Here is an 18,376-nt window from a genome sequence, read left to right as displayed (position 1 = left end):
CTAGGGATTGATGTAACCTGGATTTTAGGGGTTTGAGACGTGTAATGTTTCCCTAAAATTAGGGTTTCTCCAGGATCCTTTCCTTTGTGAACCAAATAATAAAGAATCAATGTTTGAGTCTTACCTTAACCAAAATGAGATAATATTTGGGAATTTAAGGTTTGAACAAATCTAGATGGGATGGGTGACGGGTCTGATTGTCAAATTTTGAAAGGTTGGGGGGTTAGGGTTAACAAAACCTAGATGGGCTGAAAGCAATTGGGAAGAAAGTAAAATTAGGGTTTTAACAAAGAAAGATGGGGTGAGTTAAAGACACACAGGCTTACCCTGGGATGGAAAGGGAAGCCTGAGCTTGCGTCTAGCGAAGGCTCAAACTGGGTTAGGAAAAGATTTGGGTTGTTATAGGGTTTTGGGTTGATCTTGGTTAGCTTTAGGATCTTAGGTTCTTTTTTTCTTTCTTGATCTTTATTTTCTTCTCTTTCTTTCTTTTCTGTTCTGAAATATCAGAACTGCTGCAAGATCAAGAAACGGGAAAAATATAGGGGTGGAAGGTAGAGAAAGGGTTTTGGAGGGTTGCCGCAGGGTCTGGGAGGGGTGGGGGAGGGTTCTTGGTGATACTGCAGGGTGTGGGAGGGGGTTGGGTGGTCTGTTATGGAAGGACGAAGAGTGGGGTAGGGGGAGGAGGGGCTCGAATGGGGAAGGGAGGGACTGTACTTGATTGAAGGAGAGAGGCTACAGTGAGTGTTGAATTTCTGTTGGAGATGGAAGAACCTAGCTGAAATTTAAAGAAGATGAGCTTCAATAACCGCCGTGGCCCTCCCAAGAAAGCCACGACTTGATTTCCCTAAAGATTCTGATTTTGTTTATTCAAATCAACTTGTCTGTTTACAAAGAGGTGGGGGCCTTAAATAGCCTTACATTTGGAGGGAATGACTTAGACAGACTTAAACTTGGAAACCTTATTTGACTTTACTTGGGAATCCTTTGGACTAGGATCCCCTTGACAACTCAAAAAATAACAACCATACGCACAAAAAAAAAAAGAATCTTGAAGAACAACAACTTGAAAAATTATCAAGTAATTATCCAAAAGGAATCTCACTTTAAAATTGATTCCAATTGGGACTCCATCTCTAAGACTCCAAAGACTAACTCAGTTAAAGAAAAAATTGAGATATGGACTCACAAAAATATAAAGAAAACTACTGGACTAAATTAGTAACCAAAAAAAAGTGAGAAAATGATCAAACTAACCCTGGTTGGGTTTGGCCAGCCCACTTTGCCAATGGACTTGGTTCTTGGGCCAATTTGCTGGTTTGGCCGGGCGTGGGGTTGCTTACATCAGGGAGTCAATCGATATTCGTGATCTAGATGAAAAGGAGGCTTCTCATGCTCTGTAGAATGGGATTACGAATGAGGACTAAACAAAATCTCTGGTCCTACTGTCCTGAATCCTGATGCCTGCAAAGGACATGGCAGATCTCCTGAGCAGAAGTGCTCGCTGCTCATTGGGACGTAGGGCCCCTCGATCAAATGTATGGAAGAAGATTTCTGGAAATGAATTTCACAAGGCGCCATGGAGAAAGAATTTTCAAGATAAGAGATTTAGGTTCAATCGGCCAGATTATAGGTTAGGGCCAAATGTTTACCTAGCAACAATAAAATAGTATGGGAAAGAGGAAATTCTGAGCATCGGATATCTGAAATATTGGAAGGTCGGGAACAAGACCAGACAAAGTACAATAGATACCATAAGGATGTCGGTCACAGTGCTGTAGGTTACAGGTAATGGTTATAAAACTCTCCTTTTTGTACCTTATTTTGCATTTTTAATTTGTGCTTACGTGATAGCCCAAAAAAAAAGGCTACATGAAAAAGTTTTCAGTGCCTTTTCCCATTGACTTACTTTTATCAATGAACTCATTCTTCATTATTTTTCCATGTATCAGTATGAAAATATCTTTTTATTTTTATTTTTAACAGGCTGCCTGTTGAATTGTGACATATATACATCCATTTGCTTTGGTAGATATCATGATTCAGAATTTACAAATTTTTATTGCATGTGATGTCGGTAACTAATCATTTATTGATCTCAAAGGTGAAATCTGCTATCCGGCATGTTTCGGGGGGTTTGCCAGTCTATGGGAATGAAGCAACTGCCATTGCTAATCTTCTCCAATTTGCTAAGATGGTGCAGTGTAATCTGAACTGTGCACTCAAGGAAGATGGAGATTGGTACAACCGTTTCATGCCTCTCTCAGAAGTGGTATTCTTTTGTTTTAAAACCAGAGCTTGTACTTTGTTATAAACCACTTTACCCTTTATGGGTTTATGGTATCACCACCTGTAATTGACCCTGTAGATAACTGGATGGGTCATAAATCAACAGCTGGTGAAGTCAGTACAGCAAGTAATAGATGAAAATGGCTGCGTCAAAGATTCTGCGGTTTGTTCATGTCTGACTACTAGTTCTGTTAGTTATTTCTTTGTTTACTTGTGTGGTTGTATGGTCACTCTAGTATCATTGTCTGGTGTTGATTCTTATTTGAAGAGAAAATTGTTGGTCAGTGATTTTTGATTCTTAGGTTTATATTTTGTTTGTGCAAACATGCAGAATATTTTGTGATTCCTCTTGGCCCTACATGCCATAATCTGATTTTACATGCTAAAAAAGTACATGTCTATTATTTCAGAGCTCAAACCTTAAGCATGCACGTGATCGAATGCGTATGCTTGAAAGGAAGGTGAGTTCCTTCTGCCAGTTCAAAAATTCATGATTATTCTACCAGGTAGATGCTGTTGATTGGAGGTTATATCTTTACGAATCCAAGCTTAATAACCTATATTTTTTGGTCACTAATAAGTGTAGAATGATGAGTTCTTTATTTTATTTTATTCTGTTTAAAGGAAATAGTTATCAACTAAAGCACAATAAAAGTGGGTTATGAGCTGTGGACCAATGCATGGTGTTGGTTGGTTACAATTTATTTGTGGGTTGATTTAATTATAAGTTGTGGTTCACGTTATTATTATTCAGTTAGTTAGTGAGGGTAATTATGTAACTTTGTATATATCACATTATTATAAATAGGAAGCTTAGGGGTCACATTGATTGCCTAAGGATTCCATTATTTCCACATGGTATCAAAGCCAAGTTAAATTAGAATCGAAAAAACTAAGGTGTTCTTTTTTCCTTCTTTCTTTCTTCCAAGATTTTTTTTTCTTCTTCTATTTCCGCCATAGCCATCTCCTCTTATTCTCCTTTGTTTCTTCTTCTTCCTCTTGTGTTCTACAACACCAAGAACAAAGTCAATTTTTTGTCTGCTTCTCTCTTTCTTCTTTTTTCTTTTTTTTCTTCCGCCTCTCTCTGTATCGATTTTTTGTTTCTCTTCTTTCTTCTTCCGCCTCTGCTCTCTTTCTGGCTGTGTTTCTGCCATTAAACAGCTTCTTCCTACTCTCTTTTCTCCTTTGTTTCTGCTATTCTCCTCTACTGCAATGCAGAGTTTTTTTTGGAGTTTTTACACCTCCTATGATGTTTCAGATTCTTCTAACAGCAGGCTTTATGCAGTATTGATCAGCAAATTCCTGCAACATTGAATCTGAAAAATACCACTGCTTAGAGAAATATAATTTTTTTGACCTCTTACACCTTCCTGGGATATTTCAGAACCAGTTTGCAGCCTGTAGAACAGCAGTTTTTATCAGTTTTTTCTCCAGAAGATTTGATCAGCAAGTCATGATATTTTGTGCAAATTTTTCTGGCCATTTTCAGAAGGTTTGATCAGAATTTTCAGCGGGTTTGATAAAACTTGTTTTTGGTGAGTGGACTGAAGATATGACTACACTGGATGTTTCTGCAGTTCCGACAAGTCATGAAAATTATCCCAGCCTTCCATGACTCTCTGTTAGGTTCGATGGAACCAATTACTTGATCTGGTCTCGTTCCACCTATTTGACTATTATTGGAAGAGGTCTAGTCAGTCATATTATGGGCACTACAACCAAACCTTTGACTGCTGACATTCTTCAAGATAAGTGGATTTCACACGACTTTCTTATCATGTCATTTCTCTTGAATTCCATGCATCCGAATCTAGCCAGGGGATATTTATTGTTGGATACAGCATCGCAGATTTGGAAGGCTACTAAAGAGACTTATGGCCAACTAGGGAATGATGTGTAGATCTATGAGCTACGAAAGAAACTTCATGAGACCACACAGAAAGAGCTGACAGTTGCCCAGTACTATGCTGACTTACGCTCTCTCTGGCAAGAGTTAGACCAATATGGTGACTACCAACTGACTAATCCTAATGATGTGGTTGTCTACAGGAAATATGTTGACAAAATTCGAGTGTATGATTTTTTGGCTGGCTTAAATGTGGAGTATGATCCGATTCGAGTACGGGTTTTGAGTCGCTCTCCTTTTCCTACATTGGAACAATCCTATGCAGTTGTTCAATGTGAGGAGAGTTGTTGTCTGACTATGTTACATCACCCGATAGTGGAAAAATCTGCTCTTCAGAGTGTGAGTATGATGTCCAATCAATATACCTTATGACCTTGAGTTCAGCTTGGTCCAATTCTGACTTGCAGGCCTGCTGTTGTTGTCAACATACAATTCAGCCCCTAAAGAGCGTACCCAGTGCCGAATCTCCCACATTGTGGGGTCTGGGGAAGAGACTTTCTAGGCAGCCTTACCCCTACTTTTTGCTGAGAGGCTGATTCGAACCCGCGACCTCTAGCGCACAATGGAGAGATGATTGTGTCGCTAACCAATCAAAAATAAAATCTTATACTAATCTAGCAAGCATAAAGTACGGGGTCGAACTATGGGGAACTAAAAGGCTAAGTCACTAAGATTGAATTCAACAAAACTAAATTTAAATTAAATCTACTAATTAATGCAAAAACGTTAACTATGAATATGTGAAGATCTTTGGGATTTTGAATCCTCAATGCTTTTCCCTAATCGATATAACTCTACACTTCAAAGCAAATTAGGGATGGTCTTCCTAGATATGCCCTATCTTCGCAAGACTATTGTCCTTTGCGGAAGCTTGGCACGCTTAGTTCGCTGAGCTATAGAACATCTTTGGCCAAACTCAAACACAATCAACTAGAAGAGAGAATAATCAAATTAATGAAATAAGCATGGTTCATTTACATCCCAAAGAAAAGGAACTAGCTACTCATTATCACAAAGTTCATAAGCAAAATAAAGATGAAACATAGGGGGAGAGAGAGAGAGAGATGTGGTCTTCTTCTTTAGCAATGAGAGAGATGAGAGCCGCATTCGCCATCTTCTTCCTCTTCTCTGTGGTTGGCTTCTCTTTTATGCATGGTAGAAGATCTCGCTCTCTCTCTCGAGATCTCGCCACCTTGAAAAAGAGAGATCTCGACCATCTCGGTGAGATCTCGGTCGAGATATACAATTTTTTGGCGTCAACTCGGTGGCCCATCTCGGTGGGTTTTAGGGTCCCAATTGGGTTGAAACTTGGTGTTTAGCTTATTTAAGGCCTTTTGAACACGTTGGTGGCCTTGGATTTGTCAGAAACAACCCTATGTATGATTTCTAAGTCTACCCATAGTGTGAAACTGAAATGTAGTAGGATTAGGGAATGCAATGTTATACAACATGTAATATAGAACCTTTAAAGCATATAAATGAAAAGCAAGTATATCAAATGCATCAACTAACTTAAATGTTATCAAAATTCCATCCATATGAGTATCACAATCTCAATTTTCAAGAATAAAATAATTATACAACCATTAGAAGTTTTATATAAGTCATTAAATCATAAATTCATAAGACAAGTAGAGAATGATTGATCTTCCTTGTTGTAGATGTGCTAAGAGTAGTTGTAAGTGAAAATTCAGCCAAAATCTACAAAAAAAAAGGCAAAAATTGAGAGTTCCAGCGAGATCCAGGGCGAGATATGGCGAGACATGGCGAGATATGGCGAGATATGGCGAGATCTCGAGCGAGATATCCCAACTCGCAGATCTCGACCTCCATCTCGTCTCGCCAAGGTGAAAAAATGAGATATCTCGCGAGATCTCCCACCATGCTTTTATGTCTCCCGCACACACTGAATCCCTTCTCTTTACCCGTCGATTTGACCTTTATTCTTTTAGATTTTGGAAAAACTCAAAGCTGGAAAGTTGTAGATATTTTGAATATCGTTCCATAGCATCTTGAATCACCGAAATCCAAGCTCATACGAGAGAGATATGCCCAAAATACTAAAGGTCTGTCTGTTTACCCGATTTTCAGATATATTACCAATTTTGTTCCTTAGACCTCCACCTGTTTTCAATTTGGCTAAGATCTCACTTTTCATGATTTCTTGGGCAGCAAGATTGAATGCCATGATTTAAAATTCACCAATATTTAAAATATTTGCCAACTTTACTCCATATTATCTATAATAACCAAAATCACCTTATTCCTGAAAAATACACAAAAATACTCGATTAGCTCTCTTTAATTAAATAAGTATGGGGAATTAAATCAAATAAATAATGGTAAATGCATGCTTATCAAGAGACTCCACCATTGCGCCAGGCCTGCCCTCCACCACAATTCAGCCCCTAGTGGCATAATATTTCTCTGAGATTCTCATTAATATATCAGCTTTGGTTTGAGTCCTATTTACCATATATTCTTGTGCTGCTGATAAGTGATAACCTTCCCAAATTTGGAATTCATTCTGTCAGATGATCTTGTTTCACTATTGGTTGGCTCACTGAAAAGTCATAAATATGGTACTAGATTATAAAGTGTTAGCCAGAGTGTGCAATGCCATTTCTCACAAAGATAAAGAGTAGGCCTGCTGGATACTTGTAAATTTAGACTGAAGTTATGAGCACGGTGAAAGTTTTGAATATTGTAATGATGGGCAATGCCAAACTTTCTCTTCTTAGAGTCATATAGGATTATTGTCCTTCACAAGCTCTACAAAACTATGTGGACCATATAGGTGGAAACTGGCCTTTGTAAGCTCAACAAAAGTAAGTGGACCATATAGGTGGAAAACTGGCCTTTGTGCCTGATATTGTCCTCTAACATATGATGAAATGTCTAGATGCTCAGTGATCATGAAATTGTAGACCGGCACTATGCTTTAGCAATCAGGCAATCTGAGAGAACTGAGGGAGTCTTTCACTGGAAACAGCTACAATGTGGTGATTGGTTCGGTCAGGTTGCTCTCAGCATATTGTGGCAAACCGCCCAAGGAACCCACGAATCCATTGTTGGGAGGATTACTGCTTGTAAACAACGGGATGAACTGGACACAGTCACCTGGCATTACTGCAAATTCATTGTGAGGAGTAGAGTAGTGTGCAATAGCGTGGGTGACTTCTTAATATTGTTGAAATCTAAGGCAGCAATCCTAGCAGCATTAAAAGCATGTACAACCTGTATGCTGTCCCATTGAGCTAGGCATTACTGGTGATGTCTTTTAAATATGAAAGATGACTGAGTGTTACTATATTTTCTAGTCTCTTGAGAAAACATCACAAGATAGTGATAGAAAGTAAAACTCTGAATTTGATTTAGGTGGAATGTGGTTTTTATCTACGAGGGATTTTACCGTTCTTCCTCCTGCTCTTTCACTTTCTGGTGACGATTATAGACCTCTCTGGTTCTGTTACCCTTTCATACCAATCTAATCCATTACATCCATGCCCATTTGAGGAGGGGATTAAGGCCCATGAGAGTTGATGATTTGTGGACTTGCAACCTCATCATATTGAGATTGTAAAAGCCAGAAATCAAGGGATCATTGAAGGGAGGTTGCTGGAGGAGGAGGAGAGTGAGGGACTGAGCAGGAGATGAACGATTTCAAAGACAGAGAGGGAGAAGGGAGAGAAGGAAAGAGGGGGTGAGGGAGAGAGTGGAGAGGTAGAGGATGAAAGGAAGGGTTCCGCACATGATGCCAATCTGTGACCTGCTAAATGGGAAAGAAGAAAGCTTGATAAGAGAGAGATCACACCTGTGTGTGGTCTCTGCTCTCTCTGATGTTTGTGACGGATGGTTCAGTGGTTTGAATTTTGTTGCTTGTGATTTGTTATGGGAGAGAAAAAGGCCAGAAGCTTTTGCTTGTTTTGTTCTGTTTCCTTTGGTATCTGATGAGCAGCATGTGCCCAGGTCACTCTAGGCAGACAATAAAATGAACTGGCCTTACCAAAGACCCTCCAGTGTTTTTTTTTGTTCCTTCAGAACAAGAAAATGGTTACTCTTCCAGAATGCTACTAAATGGAGCCTTAGATTGAAAATCTCTTTGTTCTATCTTATTTTATGCCACCGCATACCTCATTGTCAAGAGTGGTCAGAAACTTACTAACTCGAGTGGCAGCAGGCTCATTTTTTGGCTGAATTGTCTTTTTGTTGTATTTTATAGCGAGGAGCAAAGAAAATTTTCTTTTGTTTGAATTTTTAATTGTAAAGAGCTTACTGAGTATTCTTTTATTATAGGGGTGGGTTACATATAGAGGCCATTATGATCACTGCATCTTGGTATAATTCTGTTTTTTGACTGATAAAAACCCTTAGGCCTCACCACCAATCTCCACAAACGCAATACAATCCCAAAAATGAGTAAACAGCATCATAACAATATCTGATTTCATTGAAGAAAGAACTGACACTTATATCTGATGATTCCAACCCTTCTCTACTAAATGATTCACTAACAACCAAATGAAAAACAGAACAATCACAAAAACAATACCAAACTCCTATCAAAAACCTTACCTGAGAGACCCTCTCTCCCTAGCAAGCTCTGCTTGCTCCTTACTCCATAACTTTCCCCCTATCCCCAGTTCCCTGCCTTCCCCCTTTACAGAACAGAACACTCCTAACCTCTTACACCACTCTCCAATCCTCTCTTGCCACATGGATTATCTTCCCTGCTTCTCTGCCAGCAGCAGGGTAGTGGTTGCTGTCCAATAGAAGTTGGCCACCTGTCCCTTTTGTCTTTTGAGATTGATCCTCTGTAGCTGGTGGAGGTGATCCTGCGTTTCTCCCTCTATTCTTGCGTTTGTGCGCCCGAGTTATTAGGGGCTTATCAGTGACACTGATACTTACAATTCTTAAATGCTGATAATTGCTGTCTTTTTTAAACCAGCTAAATCAGTTAATGGAGAGCTTGATTCGGAATGGATCAGATGAGACATCATCTTTGGTAAGACACCTTGTTTCTTAGTAGTTTTTGATAGTATTTTTGTTGGTTGTTTTCCCAATTTTCCATATTGAATCAGGAAGTGAGTAATATTGATGGAAGATGGTGTATCAATGTGGGGGCTGATGAGCTTACAAATCTTAAGGGGCTACTGTTGTCCAGGTACATTGAATATGTTTGATCTTAGATGCAGCTTTGATTGATTTGGTGAACATTTTGAATAAGCAATCTTCTTATCTTCTGGTGTTCTCCGTATCCTCGTAATCTCTTTAATTAGACTGTAGAAATAAAAAAATACAGAGAGGATCAGGCATGAAACCACCTTTCGGTTAGTGGAATACACCAATCTCATGACTGGACATCGGAGGAAGAGAAGGGGGTCTTTTCAAAAAATGAGAGGAGATAGGACTACATATGTTCAGCCCCCCGAGGGTGTGTTCCCTTCCTTTTTCCCTAACTACTGCCTAGTCATTACTAAACCAGATTGTGTGTTTACTAACAATTATAGGGGTCAGCTCTGTGGTTAAAACTCCAGCTGGGATTGGGGATAGAAGCGGTTAAGGTATCAAGTTGCACTGGCTGCATAGGTGTTTATGTTCTTTGTTTTAAAAATCTGATTTTATGGTGGCTGATAGGCCACTGATTTCACGAGTCTATGCTTGTGGGATCATTCCTGCTGCTAGGTAAATACCCAGAAGTTATTTTCACTAATAAGGAGCAGCTCTCCAATAACAAATAAGAGAATAAGTATAGGACACTTGGACAGCAATGGTTGGGCTGATTACTCAATTCGGTTATGCAACTTAGATATGGGGGAAGGGGAGACCAGGGAGGGCAAGGAAGAACAATTTTGGCATTTGGTAGCAGGCTACTGCTGGGGAGCCTTGGACCCTAAATCAAAATGCACCAAGAGAAATTAGAGCTCCGCCAACAAATTAAAGAACATGATGTAGCTCTCAACAAACTAAAGCATCAACTGCAAAATACTTCTGGAAGCTGTAGAACGGAAACACTTTCAGAACCATCGCTGTTCCTTCAGAATTTCAGAGAAGGAATCATAGGAGAAATCCGTACCATGCTACAATCACATAGAAGCTATAATGGGCCCATAAATCCATAGGTCCCATCATAGCCACACATCATACCTCTTACCTCCTCCAAAAGATGTAGAATTTGAAGTCATAAGAAAGAAGAAAGGAAAAGACAAGGAGAAAAGTCCCTTGATATAGTTCCCTTACCATCTGTCTCACACCCAAATGATGTAAAACTTATGGATGGTTTTTGTGGACCTTAACAAAACCACAAGGATTTTGGCCCACTTAATAGAGGAACACATGGTATTTAGGACGACCATGTAAAACTACTTACTTGTCCTAAACCTTTGATCCGGGCTACAATAGGATCCATGCTAGTACCAAACATGTAAAATGCTGGGTAAACTAGATGAGCTAGTATAAAACCTGACGCCTTAATTTGAGTATGCTAAGGGTAATAAGCATACCTAGCAAAATCCCGGCTAGTAAAATATGGGTTAATATTCCTAAACTGAATTAATGTGGAAAACAGTAGTATCATGCTACGTGGAATCAGTGGGCTGGACGTGACGTCCCTATGACAAGTCTGAGTGTGTGTGACGGATCAGATACTACCATAAAGGAGTGGAATTTACTTGGTGAATCACCTTATGGGTGTAGTCCCTGAAATCAGACTACTCACTTTCCCATCCTGTCAGGATGTTCATTCCTTCTCTAGTCCTCTTCCTGCACGCCCGCATGATCCATCCACCTCCATGTCTATGGTTTGAATTGTGGGACCCATGCTCACAGCCCACATCATGGCTGCGCTAGCTCTCTTGGGGTCTGATGCTATAAACATACCCGAGTTAGTATTCTGTGAGGGATGTCACACACTACGAGGACTATGGAGAATGCTAGAGAAGGGTACTGGTTGCAGCCATTGACACTTGTGGAATTAGAAGTGCAAAACTCTACTGACTTGCCACTCGAACAACTGTTAACTGAATTTGAGCACTTATTCAATAAATCAAAGGGATTGCCACCGCGATGAACCGTTGACCATCTCGTCAGATTAATACGGACAAGACCTACCTAACATTAGGCCTTATTGCTACCCCCATGCTTAGAAAATGAAGCAGATAGGCTAGTAAATGAGATGTTAACAGCGGAAATAATCTGATCGAGCATAAGTCCTTTCTCAAGCCCAGTGTTGCTAGTTCACAAGAAAGATGGGGGTTGGAGGTTTTGTGTAGACTACCGGGTATTGAATGAAATCACTATCCTTGTTAAATTTCCCCTCCCTGCCATTGATGAGTTGCTAAACGAGCTAGGAGTTGCAGTGGTATTTAACAAACTTAATATCAAGGCTGGTTACCATAAAATCTGAGTGGAAGAAGAGGACATTGAGATTTGAGAAGACAACTTTTAGAACACACAACGGACATTATGAGTTTCTCATCATGCCCTTAGGATTGACAACAGCTCCGGCGACCTTTTAGGCTTTAATGAACGAGGTATTTAGCAGACCCGTAAATGGATAGTCAACTCTGCTGAGTTTGCATTCGTATTTGTTTTAGGATGTGTGAATCTGAAAATTTTCTTACCGAAAAATATCTGTTTCCATCTGATAAGCAACTGGATTTGGATAATTTCTTATTGGATTGGATAATACCCAGAAATTTTTTTATCTGGTTATAGTAAAGTATTAACAATTTTTTTCTTCTAAAAAGGGCTGATAATCGGATTCTGAAATTGGTAATTGGTAACCGAAAAATCAGGAATCGGAAATTATCCGGTTAGAGTAATGTATTAAACATCTTTTTCTCTAGAAAGAGCTGATAAGTATAGCAGTGCTTACCATTCACAAACAGATAGGTAGATGGAGGTAGTTAACAGGTGTTTAGAGGTCTACTTGTGCTGCTTCTGTGCTGACAGCCCAAAGAGTGGACAAGTTGGCTTCCTTGGGCATTGGTACAATACCAAATACCATGCTTCCACTAAGATGACCCCTTTCCGAGTTGTATATGGACGGGAATCTCCATCCTTGATTCGTTGGGATTGGCACCCTAAGAATGTAGATGAAGTAGACTCTTATTTGAGGGAGCGCATCCAAGTTCTAGATGAACTGAAGGCGAATTTACTTGTGGCTCAAGACAAGATGTGCAATGCAGCAAACCACCACCAAAGAGACATTCTACATAATGTTGGGGATGAAATCTTCCTTAATTTGCAGCCTTTTGCCACTTCAAAAGGCTTGTCAACAGCTCAAATGAGAAGCTCAGCCCACACTTCTATGGTCCATACCCAGTTGTGGAACGATTAGGGCCAATTGTCTATCAACTCCAAATACTAAAGAACACTAGAATCCATCCAGTCTTCCATGTCTGTTAGCTCAAGAAAGCCATTGGGAGCAACACTCCGACATAACCTCTACCCTTTTGTCTAGGAAAGGATTAAGAGCTTACCTCACCTGATGAGTTGCTAGATTTTTGATATTCACCCCAAGGAACTTTGGAGGTATTGATCAAATGGAGGGACTTGCCTACTTGCAAAAACACATGGTAAGATTACCCTGAATTGAATCGATAATTTCCTACTTCCCGCGTTGAGGACAAGGTGAAACTAATTTGGGGGGTGGGGGTGGTGGTGCTGTTAGTCCACTGATTTCACGAGTCTACATTCATGGGATCAAGCCTGCTGCTAGGTAACTACCCTACAGTTATTTTCACTAATAAAGAGCAGCTCTCCAAAATAAGTAAGAGAATAAGAATAGAACACGTGGACAACAATGGTTGGGCGTATTACTCAATTCGGTTATGCATCTCAAACATGGGGGAAGGGGAGAGTAGGAAGAGTCCTGGAAGAACAATTTCAGCCTTTGGTAGCAGTCTACTGCTGGGGCGCCCTGGACTCTAGGTAATCCAGATTTCACTTTCTTCTCTAATTTTTTACTGTCGAGTGAGAAGGTAGTTTATGAGTGGTGGCCATTGTGGCAAGGAAGGATAGTATTCCACTCACACATGAGGAGATGCAATCCCTATATGTGGATGTTAGGGCAGCTCTATGAAATAAAGTAGGGTAAATTACACGTGATCCCATTGAGGCTTGTCTTAAATGTAACACACTTCTCTATGTTTCCAAAATATACACTTAGACCCCCTTGAGTTTAATTGGGGGGGGGGGTAAAATGGTAAGATCACATCTTATTAGGGGTTTATATGTCACTTTTAAGCATCAATTGCTAATATGTTAGGAATTTGCGATAGGGCTCCAATAGGGTTGGGTGTTTTCCGACCCAATCCCAACCCTGGATGCTTATAGCTAATTCAATTCCCAACTTGACCTTGATTCAAGGCCTTAAGATTCTTGTCCCTGACCTTGAACCCTTATAGGCCAAGCTCGTTCCTTTCTTGTCCTTGATTAGGTGAGGAGGGGACGAGTTGATCTTGTCCCTTGCCTTGATTGGCCCTATCCTTGTCCTTGATTGGTCCTGTCCCTGTCTGTAGTCCTAGCCTAGCAACTCTAATTTAAAAAATGTCTTAGCTAAATTGAAAATGAGATTCTGGATTGAACAATGAAACTTCCTAATATCCGGACTCTTATTAATTAGAAAAGAAAAATCAAAGAAAAAATGCTAACTTCTAAACTATTATTGTTAAAGCTAGCATTCAGAGGATGGGTAAAATTGAACATAGATGGGTGCTCTATGGGGAACCCAAGGCAAGCAGGGGCTGGAGGTATTTTTTGTGATGAGGCAGTTAACATATCAGGTTCGTTCCATGTTAATTTGGAGGTGCGTATTAACTTTGAAGCTAAAATGGAAGCCTTCATCTATGGCTTAGAATGGGTGAAGCAATGGTAGTTTGATAAGGTTTGGATTGGAAGTGATTCGAAGGCACTAGTGGTACTACTCCAAAATAAAAAATTCCCATGGTGGATACAACAAAGATTGAGAGGTGTTCTACTATATTTTCAGGGCATGACCTGGAAAATAATATATTGCGCCAAAAACTTGTTGCTTGTATCTCAAGATATTACGCAAGTATACGTATCGCAATCAAGTAATAAATGATAAGTACAAAATCGATCCCACGGAGAATTATATCCTTAACTTTCAATGTAAAAGTAAAATTGATTTAAATGAAATTAACAAGGTTGATTGGTGATTGACTAACTAAATAACCAAATGACAGATAAAGAAAACTAAGGAACTAAAATATGGATTAAGCAATGGAAGAAACTTAATGAGTGACAAGTGTGTTAGGAATCAAGTTTCCCTTCCCCTGAATTTTATAACACAAATACTAAAGCAATACTACAACCCCAAGATAAATCAAGAACTTGGAATGAATGGCACTATGGTATTTTCCAATACACATAAGTTAGCATCCTAAGTCAACATCTGCATATTCCTATGAAGAATTGAATTAAGTATGCAATTTAAACCCAAACCAATCAATGGTAATGTGAGGTAATTGGGTATTCCTACCCAACCTACTAATTAACACAACCTAATTAAAGATGATGCTAACTCACACAATTCAACAAACACCTAGACTTCATTAATTTTCCAATTAATGAAATCATAACATTCATTCAAGAAAGATCATTCAAGAACTGAAATTAGTCAATATAACATACTGAATTCATTAACAATAAAGTGGATTGCAATAAAACTAAAGAACACATGATTAATTATATATCAAAATCTAGGTTTAGGTACTACTATCATCCCAACACAGCTAAGATTTTGCCCATAACAGAATTCAAATGCATAAAACCAAGTATAGTTGACATGAGACTAGAAAGTAAGAAGATAGAGTTATAAAAACAAGAATAAACTAAGGCTTCAATGCTTCCACATGAGCTCCAGCTTTCTTCTCCTGCAAATCAGCAACTCCAGCAGCTCCTTGCTTCCACAAGAGCTCCAGCATTCGTTCTCTACCGCCTTCCTCTCAGCCGAGTCTCTATTTTTCCACCTTGGTCGAATGTCTCTCCTTTCTCCTCCTTGCCTCTTTTCTCTTTCTTCCATAAATGTCTTCAATCATTAGGTTAGATTCTGGCCATAGGATTAGAACTTTCCTCCTGAGATCAAGGGCTGAAAACCATCATGTATTTACAAGAATTTTGTCCACTTAAGTTAGCCCTTTTTGGTCAATTCCATTTGAATTGGATCTGAGAATATTCTGCTCCGTTGTTGTAGCAATGCAGCAACAACTCTACAACAAAGTTAGAGGACATGTTCTTCTATTATGAATCTTCACCTACATGTTCAAGAGAAAGAGAAACAGTCAAATTCATCCATAAAAGAAGGGAAATTGATGCAATGGTGACAAAATTGAACTAAACAAAATGCAACATGTTAAGACTAAATAAGACAACACCTAATGAATACTATCACTAAAACAAAGACAAAATACTCCTAAATCAAGCCATCTCAAGTATAAAAGTTATAAATCTTAAATCTATTTCATAGAGTTATCACTATAGGGAGAATAACCCATCAGCATATTATTTGGCAAATTAACAGCAAGGGAGAGATGTTTAGTGTAAAGGCTCTCCATGGCCACCATTGATCTAGGTTGCTCTAAGAAGGGAGGAGCAGGTAACTCCAGATTTTGGTTTTGCCCCTAGTGCTCCTTCTATTGAGCGTGCAACTGTGCACCGTGTCCTCTACAGGATTCTGATGAGTTTGGGTATATTGGGTGCCACTGCTGCTGCGGGATGAGGGACAATGGTTCCCTGACATGATGTAAATATTGTAATTTGTAATTTGTAATTTTGTTATATTAATACAAATGACCTTTTAGCAAAAAAAAAATAAAAAAAATAAAGTTGGCAATAGCTTAACTAGGTGTAAACCAGAAAAATAGAACTTCCATAACCTAACCTTCTGTTAAATGACTTAAATCTAAATCTTTTGATACAAAACAAAATAAAGAAATAAAATAACTTCTAAGTTGCGGTTACTTTCTATTCCCTTGTTAAATCTGATATCAGTAATATCTCAATTGCACACATAACGAAAGCAAAAGACTCTCATAATCTAACATGTTAAAGTTGAATCGTTTCATATATTTAAAAAAAGAAAGAAGTAAAAAAGAGAGGCAATAAAATTTCTAAACTGCTTTTAAATTTGATATCAAAATTCAGAAGTAAAAGAAGGTATCTCAGGCAAACTGAAAGTAAAATGCACTAAAGTTTCAAACAACTTATACTCGATTTTGTTTCCTTGTCCATAAAACAAGAAAACAATTTATAAATCCGTCTTGTTGCCTTGACCACAAAAATCATGGCCAAAGTCGGGGATAGAATTAGTGTTAGGATCAGGGTCAAAATTAGGTATGGGTTGGGACAGGCCGGGTGGGTCTAACACCAATCCCAGGCCCAGGCTTGGCCCTAATTAATGGTCGGAGTATTTTGGTCCTGACCTGCCCTCATGGACAAAATCTTGAGCCTAGGGCATGTTTGGGATCAAGGTGGGACAGAGTAGGTCAGGGCCACCAGGATGAAACTTGAACCCCTAATTAATGGAGTTCTTGGGGCTGAGTGTAATAGGTTCCTTAAATTCAGGTGTAGGTGTATATTATAGAATAACAGGGGGTTGCACTATACTTAGGGCAAACCTTGGTGGGTCTCAATCGATATTTGGAGAATCCAACTTAGTGAGACACAACCAACCTTTATTTATATTAATGGATGAGTGGAAGTAAAATAGAAATACCCAATAGGAATATTACAAATATTACCCTAGGGACAAATCTTCCCATATATCCAAATTACAACACTCCCCCTCAAGTTGGTCCATTGATATCAATCACCCCCCAATCATGTGTGTGCCACATTTCAGAAGGGTCACCCTTCTCTCTCTTTTCTCTCTCGCTTTTTCTGACATTAAGAGGTTCAACTTTTAATTAATTGACTCCTGAAGTGGAGTGTATTGGTTTTTTCAGTGGTTCAGTTGTAGGGAGCTTTGTTGAGCCACTATCTGCTATTCCATTAAATGATGAGTTGGAACAAGCAAGGGTATTAATGAAGAAGGCTGAGGAGGAAGTCCTTTTGAGGTTAACTGAAAAGGTTCAGATAGATGCATCCCATTATTTTTCTTTGTTATTCCTCTAGTCATTCCCTTTTCTTGTTGTTTCATTTGCTGCTTTCTTCACAGATGAAAACAGAGCTTGCTGATATTCATAATTTGTTGAACAGTGTAATTCTAATGGATGTGGTAAGTGCCTTTCCCCATCCTCATATACAGTAAGTGGTTTCCCTTGGCTTTTCATTTCATATAATATCTGACATACCTGGAACGCAACAACATCATAGCCTTGTCACAACTGACGTCTGACGTACCTCGTATAGGAGGAACTTTAAAACTCAATGTAGAAATAATTTGGTTCAGGATTCTATTGATACACATCCCCAGTTGTCATATGATATGATTTAAAGATGAACTTAACATTTTTGTTTGATGGTAAACGGGACATTTGCAATACATGAATCGTAAAAGTTGGTGGTTTGGTAGTGTGGTAGGGCTATTTTAATCTTTTGCTTATAAGAGCTCTGAATTGTAGCTTAACTTACGATGGTTAACTTCATTTCCTATATCTGGTTATGTCAAGTGGTTGCATTGTTGATAACGAGTTTGGTGATTGGGTTTACAGTACTGATACTCGGACCCTGGGCACAGGGTTCAATGTCTAGGTTTTAGTGATAAAACTAATTATATTTTATTCCCCCCAAAGAGAGAGAGAGAGAGAGAGAGATCTTGATTTTGATCATTGAGGCATCCAAAGGTACTCATATGATTAGAATTTAGTTCAGTGTGGAATGTTAGAAACACGATGTCCCAGGTATTGTCAAATATTTTTTGAGAACCAGTTCATATAATTCATTCATTGTCGATGCTTTTTAAATTAATTTTCTCTTCCAAATTTCCAATTCAAATGGATTTATTCCAGCCTTGCGAATGCTATGATAAGTTCTTTTGTATTCAGGTATCATTCTGTTTTAGCAGTTCAGTGGGGATAATCATCTAACAGTGTACAAGGTTTTCTATCTGCAGGCTATATTCAGCTCATATCATGTCAAATTTGTACTTTTTTCTTTGCAGTGCAGTAATAAGTCTACTTATCTTTTGTGCCTTTATATTTATGAAGGAAGTTATCA

At 38.9% G+C, this 18,376-nt stretch overlaps 1 protein-coding gene across 4 annotated transcripts in view; it reads left to right on the top strand.

Annotated features, from left to right (window-relative positions):
* LOC149013969 (DNA mismatch repair protein MutS, type 2) overlaps positions 1 to 18,376 on the top strand; it is a 162,086-nt gene that overhangs the window by 17,970 nt on the left and 125,740 nt on the right. For 3 of the 4 annotated variants that reach the window (XM_089158266.1, XM_089158265.1, XM_089158267.1), the window contains exons 3-9: positions 2,102 to 2,269; positions 2,366 to 2,449; positions 2,697 to 2,747; positions 9,141 to 9,197; positions 9,274 to 9,356; positions 17,164 to 17,287; positions 17,376 to 17,435. In XM_089158266.1, the coding sequence (XP_089014392.1) occupies positions 2,102 to 2,269; positions 2,366 to 2,449; positions 2,697 to 2,747; positions 9,141 to 9,197; positions 9,274 to 9,356; positions 17,164 to 17,287; positions 17,376 to 17,435 (627 nt within the window). Of the gene's footprint in view, positions 1 to 2,101; positions 2,270 to 2,365; positions 2,460 to 2,696; positions 2,748 to 9,140; positions 9,198 to 9,273; positions 9,357 to 17,163; positions 17,288 to 17,375; positions 17,436 to 18,376 lie in introns of those variants that run through there. The other variant, XM_089158269.1, reaches the window with a different exon arrangement.

This window comes from Hakea prostrata, chromosome 6 (assembly GCF_041222555.1).
Source record: "Hakea prostrata isolate BN-2017 chromosome 6, UWA_Hpros_2, whole genome shotgun sequence".
Lineage (NCBI taxonomy): Eukaryota > Viridiplantae > Streptophyta > Magnoliopsida > Proteales > Proteaceae > Hakea > Hakea prostrata.
The sequence above is the reverse complement of the archived record's forward strand: the minus strand, read 5'-3'. Positions and strand labels throughout refer to the sequence as shown.